The sequence below is a fragment of the Nesoenas mayeri genome (genome assembly GCF_963082525.1).
Source record: "Nesoenas mayeri genome assembly, contig: SCAFFOLD_161, whole genome shotgun sequence".
Taxonomy (NCBI): Eukaryota; Metazoa; Chordata; class Aves; order Columbiformes; family Columbidae; genus Nesoenas; species Nesoenas mayeri.
The window spans coordinates 44,645-54,542 of NW_027660029.1; the positions used below are offsets into that span (position 1 = coordinate 44,645).

Genomic DNA, 9,898 nt, shown 5'->3' on the forward strand with positions numbered 1-9,898 from the left:
ACCCCCCAAAGTCTTTGTGTCCCCCCCAATGTCAAGGGGACCCCCCCATGTCCCCCCCCAATATCACAGCCCCCCCCCCTTTCATAAACCACCAATAAAATGAGGGAAAAACCCACTGATTTGGTTCATTTTTGGGGGGGGGGGGGGGGGGGGAAGGAGGGGGGGACTGGAACCCTCTTTCTGGGTCGTCACTTCCGCCCGGGCCCCGCGGGCCGAGCCGAAGGTTTCCGGTCGGAGCGTTCATAGCGGCGGACCGGAAGTTACCAGCCGGCAGCCCCCAAAACGGCTTAAAATCGACCCAAAAGCGGCTCCGGATCGGGCCCGGAGGTACCGGGGGGGGGGACCGGAAGTACCGGGGGGGGGGCTGGGATATAATGGGGGGGGGGGGAGTGCAGGGGGACCCCCCCAGATCCCTCCGTGTATCCTGGGACCCCCCCAGGACCCCCCTGATCTCTATGGACCCCCCCTGACCCCCCCTGGACCCCCCATGGACCCCCCTGACCCCCCTCTGAACCCCCATGGACCCCCCTGACCCCCCCCCTGTATCCCCCAGGACCCCCCTAATCCCTCTGTCCCCCCCCAGGACCCCCCTGATCTCTATGGACCCCCCTGGACCCCCCCTGGACCCCCCTGACCCCCCCTGGACCACCAGGACCCCCCTAATCCCTCTGTCCCCCCCCAGGACCCCCCAGGACCCCCCTGATCTCTATGGACCCCCCTGACCCCCCCCTGAACCTCCATGGACCCCCCTGACCCCCCCCTGTATCCCCCAGGACCCCCCTAATCCCTCTGTCCCCCCCTAGGACCCCCCTGATCTCTATGGACCCCCCTGACCCCCCCTGGACCCCCCCTGGACCCCCCTGACCCCCCCCTGTATCCCCCAGGACCCCCCTAATCCCTCTGTCCCCCCCCAGGACCCCCCTGATCTCTATGGACCCCCCTGACCCCCCCCTGGACCCCCATGGACCCCCCTGACCCCCCCTGGACCACCAGGACCCCCCTAATCCCTCTGCCCCCCCCGCCCAGGACCCCCAGGACCCCCCTAATCTCTCTTCCCCCCCAGGACCCCTTACCCCCTAATGTCTCTTCCCCCCCCAGGATCCCCCCAGGACCTCCTAATCTCTCCTTCCCCCCCCCCAGGACCCCCTAATCCCTCTGCCCCGCCCCCATGACCCCCCCAGGACCCCCCTAATCCCTCTGTCGCCCTCTCCAGGACCCCCCTAATCTCCCTTCCCCCCCCCATGACCCTTATGACCCCCCGAGGACCCCCCTAATCTCTCGCCCCCCCCCCCCCCCCCAGGACCCCCATAACCCTTATGACCCTCCCAGGACCCCCCTAATCTCTCCTCCCCCCTCAGGACCCCCCTAATCCCTCTGTTCCCCCCCGCCAGGATCCCCCAGGACCCTTAGGACCCCCCCAGGACCCCCCTAATCTGTCTTCCCCCCGCCTCAGGACCCCCTCGACCCCCATGACCCCCCCAGGACCCCCCTAATTTCTCCTTCCCCCCGCCCCCAGGAACCCAAGGACCCCCCTAGGACCCCCCTAATCCCTCTGTCCCCCCCCAGGACCCCCCAGGACCCCCCTAATCCTTCTATCCCCCCCACCCAGACCCCCATGACCCCCCCAGGACCCCCCTAATCCCTCTGTGACCCCCCCAGGACCCCCCTAATCCCTCTGTGACCCCCCCCAGGACCCCCCTAATCTCTCTGTCCCCCCCCCAGGACCCCCATGACCCCCCCCAGGACCTCCCTAATCTCTCCTTCCCCCCCCCCAGGACCCCCCCAGGACCCCCCTAATCTCTCCTACCCCCCCCCAGGACCCCCCTGATCCCTCTGTTCCCCCCCCTCAGGATCCCCATGTACTCCCCTGTACCCCCAAGACCCCCCTAGTCCTAATCTCTCCTTCCCCCCCACCCAGGACACCCATGACCCCCATGACCCTCCCAGGACCCCCCTAATCTCTCCTCCCCGCCCAGGACCCCCCTAATCTCTCCTTCCCCCCCAGGACCCCACCAGGACCCCCCTAATCCCTCTGTCCCCCCACCCATGACCCCCAGGACCCCCCCAGGACCTCCCTAATCTCTCTTCCAACCTCCAAGGACCCCCCTAATCTCTCCTTCTCCCCCCCCCAGGACCCCCAGGACCCCCCTAATCTCTCCTTCCCCCCCCCAGGACCCCCATGACCCCCCCAGGACCCCCCTAATCTCTCTGTGTCCCCCCCGGACCCCCCTGACCCCCCCCTATACCCCCCAGGACCTCCCTAATCTCTCTTCCCCCCCCCCAGGACCCCCTGGACCCTCCCAGGACCCCCCCATGACCCCCCTAATCTCTCCTTCCCCCCCCCCAGGACCCCCATGACCCCCCCCAGGACTCCCCCAGGACTCCTCCGGGACCCCCACGACCCTCATGACCCCCCCAGGACCCCCCCAGGACCCCCCTAATCTCTCTGTCCCCCCCCCAGGCCCCCCCCAGGACCCCCCAGGACCCCCCCAGGACTCCTCCAGGACCCTCACGACCCTCATGACCCCCCCAGGACCCCCCTAATCTCTCTGTCCCCCCCCCAGGACCCCCCCAGGACCCCCATGACCACCCCAGGACCCCCCTAATCTCTCTGTGTCCCCCCCGCCTCAGGACCCCCAGGACCCTCCTAATCCCTCTGTGTCCCCCCCCCAGGACCCCCCCCAGGACCCCCCTAATCCCTCTGTCCCCCGCCCAGGACCCCCATGACCCCCCCAGGGGGGACCCCTCAGATCCCTCCATGTACCCTGGGACCCCCAGGACCCTCCCATGGACCCCCCCAGGACCCCCATTATGTCCCCCCCCTCAGGACACCCCCAGACCCCCCCTAATCCCTCTGTCCCCCCTCCAGGACCCCCAAGACCCCCCCAGGACCCCCCTAACCCCTCTGTCCCCCCCCCAGGACCCCCCTAATCCCTCTGTCCCCCCCCCAGGCCCCCCCCAGGACCCCCCCGCCCCCCCCCGCCATGCGGCTGAAGCTGAAGAACATCTTCCTGCTGTACCTGGTGGTGTCGGTGCTGGGGCTGCTCTGCGCCCTCCTGCAGCTCGGTGAGCCACTGGGAGCACTAGGATGAACTGGGATGAACTGGGATGGGACTGGGAGGGACTGGGAGAGACTGGGATGAACTGGGATGGGAGTGGGAGGGACTGGGAGGGACTGGGATGGGAGTGGAATGCACTGGGAGGCACTGGGAGGGACTGGGATGGGAGTGGGAGAGACTGGGAGGGACTGGGAGGGACTGGGATGGGACTGGGAGGGACTGGGATGGGAGTGGGAGGGACTGGGAAGGACTGGGAGGGACTGGGAGGGACTGGGATGGGAGTGGAATGCACTGGGAGGCACTGGGAGGGACTGGGATGGGACTGGGAGAGACTGGGAGGGACTGGGAGGGACTGGGATGGGACTGGGAGGGACTGGGATGGGAGTGGGAGGGACTGGGAGAGACTGGGAGGGACTGGGAGGGACTGGGATGGGACTGGGAGGGACTGAGAAGGGACTGGAAGGGAAGGGAAGGACTGGGAGGGACTGGGAGGGACTGGGAGGGACTGGGATGGGAGTGGAATGCACTGGGAGGCACTGGGAGGGACTGGGATGGGACTGGGAGAGACTGGGAGGGACTGGGATGGGACTGGGAGGGACTGGGAGGGACTGGGATGGGAGTAGAAGGGACTGGGAGGGACTGGGATGGGACTGGGAGGGACTGGGAGGGACTGGGATGGGAGTGGGAGAGACTGGAGGAACTGGGATGAACTGGGATGATCTGGGAGAGACTGGGGAGTCACTGGGATGAACTGGGGAGGGACTGGGAGGCACTGGGAGGAAACTGGGAGGGACTTGGAGGAAACTGGGAGTCACTGGGATGAACTGAGAGGGACTGGGAGGAGACTGGGAGCGACTGGGATGAACTGAGTTGGGACTGGAAGGGACTGGGAGGGACTGGAAGGCACTGGGATGAACTGTGAGGGACTGGGATGGGACTGGGAGGGACTGGGAGAGACTGGGATGAACTGGGATGGGAGTGGGACGGACTGGGAGGCACTGGGATGGGACTGGGATGGGAGTGGGAGAGACTGGGATGGGAGTGGGAGAGACTGGGAGGGACTGGGATGGCACTGGGATGAACTGGGATGGGAGTGGGAAGGACTGGGAGGAACTGGGAGGGACTGGGATGGGACTGGGAGTCACTGGGATGGACTGGGAGCCACTGGGATGGGACTGGGAGTCACTGGGATGAACTGAGATGAACTGGGAGTCACTGGTATGGACTAGGAGGAAACTGGGATGGACTGGGAGAGACTGGGATGAACTGGGAGAGACAGGGAGGAAGCTGGGAGGGACTGGGATGGACTGGGAGTCACTGGGATGAACTGGGATGGACTGGGAGTCACTGGGATGAACTGGGAGTCACTGGGGTGAACTGGGAGTCACTGGGATGGACTGGGATGGACTGGGAGCCACTGGGATGGGACTGGGAGTCACTGGGATGAACTGAGATGAACTGGGAGTCACTGGTATGGACTAGGAGGAAACTGGGATGGACTGGGAGAGACTGGGATGAACTGGGAGAGACAGGGAGGAAGCTGGGAGGGACTGGGATGGACTGGGAGTCACTGGGATGAACTGGGATGGACTGGGAGTCACTGGGATGAACTGGGAGTCACTGGGGTGAACTGGGAGTCACTGGGATGGACTGGGATGGACTGGGAGCCACTGGGATGGGACTGGGAGTCACTGGGATGAACTGAGATGAACTGGGAGTCACTGGTATGGACTGGGAGGAAACTGGGATGGACTGGGAGAGACTGGGAGGAAACTGGGAGGGACTGGGATGGACTGGGAGTCACTGGGATGGACTGGGATGGACTGGGAGTCACTGGGATGGGACTGGGAGTCACTGGGATGGACTGGGATGAACTGGGAGTCACTTGGATTAACTGGGACGAACTGGGAGTCACTGGGGTGAACTGGGAGTCACTGGGATGGACTGGGATGAACTGGGAGTCACTGGGGTGAACTGGGAGGCACTGGGATGAACTGGGAGGAAACTGGGATGGACTGGGAGAGCTGGGGAGTCACTGGGATGAACTGGGAGTCACTTGGATTAACTGGGACGAACTGGGAGTCACTGGGGTGAACTGGGAGTCACTGGGATGGACTGGGAGGGACTGAGAGCACTGGGATGAACTGGGAGTCACTGGGATGAACTGGGATGAACTGGGAGTGACTGGGACTGCCACCAACCCCCCCGTTTCTTGCCCCCCCCCCAGGGCAGCCCTGCGCCTGCCCCCCCGCACCAGGGGCCGAGCGGGGGGGCCGGGGGGGGGCCCGGGGGGGGGCACAGGCCCTGCCCACCATCTACGTGGTGACCCCAACCTACGCCAGGTAACGACCCCCCCCATTTCAAACCCATTTGAAACCCTCAAAACCCATTTGAACCCCCAACCTGGCCTGGGACCCCCCTGCCCCCCCCCAAAATTGGGGCACCCCCAAAAATCTTGGCTACTTGGGACACCCCCCCCAGACCCTTGGGACCCCCCCCCAGGACACTATAACCCCCCCCCAGACACACAGACCCCCCCAGGACCCCATAACCCCCCCCCCTAGACACACAGACCCCCCCAGACCCCTGGGACCGCCCCCCCAAGACACCATAACCCCCCCCCAGACACACAGGACCCCCCCAGACCCCTGGGACCCCCCCCACACACACAGGACCCCCCCCAGGACACCATAACCCCCCCCAGACCCCTAAGACCCCCCAGACCCCTGGGACCCCCCCCAGGACCCCATAACCCCCCCAGACCCCTGGACCCCCCCAGACACCATAACCCCCCCAGACCTTTGGGACCCCCCCTAGACACACAGGACCCCCCCAAGACACCATAACCCCCCCCAGACCCCTTGGACCCCCCCCCAAACCCCTGGGACCCCCCCAAGACACCATAACCCCCACCAGACCCCTGGGACCTCCCCCAAGACACATAACCCCCTCCAGACCCCTGGGGACCCCCCCCAGACACACAGGACCCCCCCTCAGACCCCTGGGAGCCCCCCCAGACCCCTTGGACCCCCCCCAGACCCCTGAGACCCCCTCCAGACACACAGGACCCCCCCCAGACCCCTGGGACCCCCCCAAGACACCATAACCGCCCCCCCCCCAGACCCCTGGGACCCCCCCCAGACGCACAGGACCCCCCCCCAGGACTCCATAAACCCCCCCCGGGACCCCCCAAGACCCCTGTGACCCCCCCAGACCCCCATAACCCCCCCATAACCCCCCATAACTCTCCATAACTCCCCCATAACCCCCTGTAGGACCCCCCAGGACCCCCCCAGGCCCCCCCCCATCCCCATATGACCCCCTCATCCCCATATAACCCCCCCATCCCCATATCTCCCATAGGCTGGTGCAGCAGCCCAAACTGGTCCAGCTGTCCCAGACCCTCCTGTCCCTCCCCCCATAGACCCCCATAGACCCCCCATAACCCCCCCATATCCCCCCATAACCCCCCCATAACACCCTATAGGACCCCCCCAGCCCCCCCCCCCCCATATAACCCCCCCATATCCCCATATCTCCCATAGACCAGTACAGAAAGCCGAGCTCGTCCGTCCGTCCCAGACCCTCCTGCACATCCCTATAGGATCCCATAACCCCCCATAGACCCCCATAACCCCCCTTAGACCCCCATATCCCCCCACAACCCCCTATAGGACCCCCCCAGGCCCCCCCAGCCCCCTATAACCCCCCCATCCCCATATCTCCCCATATCTCCCATAGGCTGGTGCAGCAGCCCAGACCGGTCCAGCTGTCCCAGACCCTCCTGCACGTCCCCCCATAGACCCCCATAGACCCCCATAACCCCCCCATATCCCCCCATAACCCCCTTTAAGACCCCCCCAGGACCCCCCCAGGCCCCCCCCATCCCTATATAACCCCCCCATCCCCATATCCCCCCATATCTCCCATAGGCTGGTGCAGCAGCCTAAACTGGTCCAGCTGTCCCAGACCCTCCTGGACCTCCCCCCATAGACCCCCATAGACCCCCATAACCCCCCATATCCCCCCATAACCCCCTATAGGACTCCCCCAGTCCCCCCCCAACCCCATATAACCCCCTCTCCCCATATCTCCCCATAGACCAGTACAGAAAGCCGAGCTCGTCCGTCTGTCCCAGACCCTCCTGCACGTCCCCATAGGATCCCATAACCCCCCATAGACCCCCATAACCCCCCTTAGACTCCCATAACCCCCCATAACCCCCCTCATATCCCCCCATAACCCCCCATAACACCCTATAGGACCCCCCCACGACCCCCCACCCCCATATAACCCCCCCATATCCCCATATCTCCCATAGACCAGTACAGAAAGCCGAGCTCGTCCGTCTGTCCCAGACCCTCCTGCACGTCCCCATAGGATCCCATAACCCCCCATAGACCCCCATAGACCCCCATAACCCCCCTTAGACTCCCATAACCCCCCATAACCCCCCCATATCCCCCCATAACCCCCCCATAACACCCTATAGGACCCCCCCACGACCCCCCCACCCCCATATAACCCCCCCATATCCCCATATCTCCCATAGACCAGTACAGAAAGCCGAGCTCGTCCGTCTGTCCCAGACCCTCCTGCACGTCCCCATAGGATCCCATAACCCCCCATAGACCCCCATAGACCCCCATAACCCCCCATACTCCCCCATAACCCCCTGTAGGACCCCCCCAGGACCCCCACAGCCCCCCCCCATCCCCATATGACCCCCCATCCCCATATCTCCCCATAGGCTGGTGCAGCAGCCCAAACTGGTCCAGCTGTCCCAGACCCTCCTGGACCTCCCCCCCATAGACCCCCATAGACCCCCATAACCCCCCATATCCCCCCATAACCCCCTATAGGACCCCCCCAGTCCCCCCCCAACCCCATATAACCCCCTCTCCCCATATCTCCCCATAGACCAGTACAGAAAGCCGAGCTCGTCCGTCTGTCCCAGACCCTCCTGCACGTCCCCATAGGATCCCATAACCCCCCATAGACCCCCATAACCCCCCTTAGACCCCCATAACCCCCCATATCCCCCCATAACCCCCCCATAACACCCTATAGGACCCCCCCACGACCCCCCACCCCCATATAACCCCCCCATATCCCCATATCTCCCATAGACCAGTACAGAAAGCCAAGCTCGTCCGTCTGTCCCAGACCCTCCTGCACGTCCCCATAGGATCCCATAACCCCCCATAGACTCCCATAGACCCCCATAACCCCCCATACTCCCCCATAACCCCCTGTAGGACCCCCCCAGGACCCCCCCAGCCCCCCCCCATCCCCATATGACCCCCCATCCCCATATCTCCCCATAGGCTGGTGCAGCAGCCCAAACTGGTCCAGCTGTCCCAGACCCTCCTAGACCTCCCCCTATACCCCCCATAGACCCCCATAGACCCGCCATAGCCCCCCATAGACCCTCTGTAGGACCCCATAGGACCCCCTCATGACCCCCCCAGCCCCCCCCTCCCCATATAACCCCCCCATATCCCCATATCTCCCATAGACCAGTACAGAAAGCCGAGCTCGTCCGTCTGTCCCAGACCCTCCTGCACGTCCCCGCTCTGCACTGGCTGGTGGTAGAAGACGCCGCAGCCCCCTCTGCTCTCGTGGGGGGGCTCTTGGCATCCAGTGGGGTCCCCCACACCCACCTCCACGCCCCCACCCCCCCCGAGCGCCGCCCCCGTCCCGGGGACCCCCCTTGGGTGCGAACTCGGGGGGCGGAGCAAAGGAACCGGGCGCTGCGCTGGCTGCGGGACACCAGGACCCCCCGCGATGGGGGGGTCGTGTATTTCGCCGATGATGACAACACATACAGCATCAGGATCTTCGAGGAGGTGGGACCCCCCCCCACCTTGGATCCCCCTGTACCCCTAAATTCAACCTGGACCCCCCCTTGGACCCCCGTGTACCCCTAAATTCAACCTGGACCCCCCCCCCGAACCACCAAATTGCCCTGAGAACCCAGGACCCCCCAACATCAGGATCTTCGAGGAGGTGGGACCCCCCCAAATCCACCCCATAGACCCCCCAAGTCCACCCCATAGACCCCCCAATTCCCCCCTGGACCCCCCAATTCCCCCCTGGGCCCCCCAATTCCCCCCTGGACCCCCCAGTTCCCCCATAGAGCCCCCAATTCCCCATTCCCCCCTATTGTACCGTATTTCCCCCTATAGACGCGCATTTCCCATTTAGTCCTAATGTACCGTATTTCTCCCTATAGACGCGCATTTCCCATTTGATCCTAATGTACCGTATTTCTCCCTATAGACGCGCATTTCCCATTTGATCCTAATGTACCGTATTTCTCCCTATAGACGCACATTTCCCATTTGATCCTAATGTACCGTATTTCTCCCTATAGACGCACATTTCCCATTTGATCCTAATGTACCGTATTTCTCCCTATAGCCGCACTTTTCCCATTTAATCCTTACTTACCGTATTTCTCCTTATAGACGCGCAGCACCCATTTGATCCTGACGTACCATATTTCTCCCTATAGACGCACATTTCCCATTTGATCCTAATGTACCATATTTCTCCCTATAGCCGCACATTTCCCATTTAATCCTTACTTATCGTATTTCTTCCTATAGACGCACATTTCCCATTTGATCCTGACTTACCATATTTTGCCCTATAGACGCGCAGCACCCATTTGATCCTAACGTACCGTATTTCTCCCTATAGACGCACATTTCCCATTTGATCCTAGCATACCGTATTTCTCCCTATAGATGCACAGCACCCAATTGGCCTGTAGATGTGTAGCACCCATTGGGTCCTAATGTACCATATTTCTCCCTATAGATGCGCAGCACCCA

General features: G+C 63.6%; 1 protein-coding gene across 1 annotated transcript; it reads left to right on the top strand.

The window, feature by feature from the left end:
* Positions 1-264: 264 nt before the first annotated feature.
* On the top strand, positions 265-8,908 carry LOC308052373 (galactosylgalactosylxylosylprotein 3-beta-glucuronosyltransferase 3-like; the record flags this gene model as incomplete). The annotated part of the gene is made up of 4 exons (XM_080364453.1): positions 265-327; positions 2,952-3,066; positions 5,287-5,401; positions 8,578-8,908. Coding segments are annotated over exons 2-4 (528 nt in total), but the record flags the coding sequence as incomplete, so codon positions are not given.
* Between the last annotated feature and the right edge of the window lie 990 nt (positions 8,909-9,898).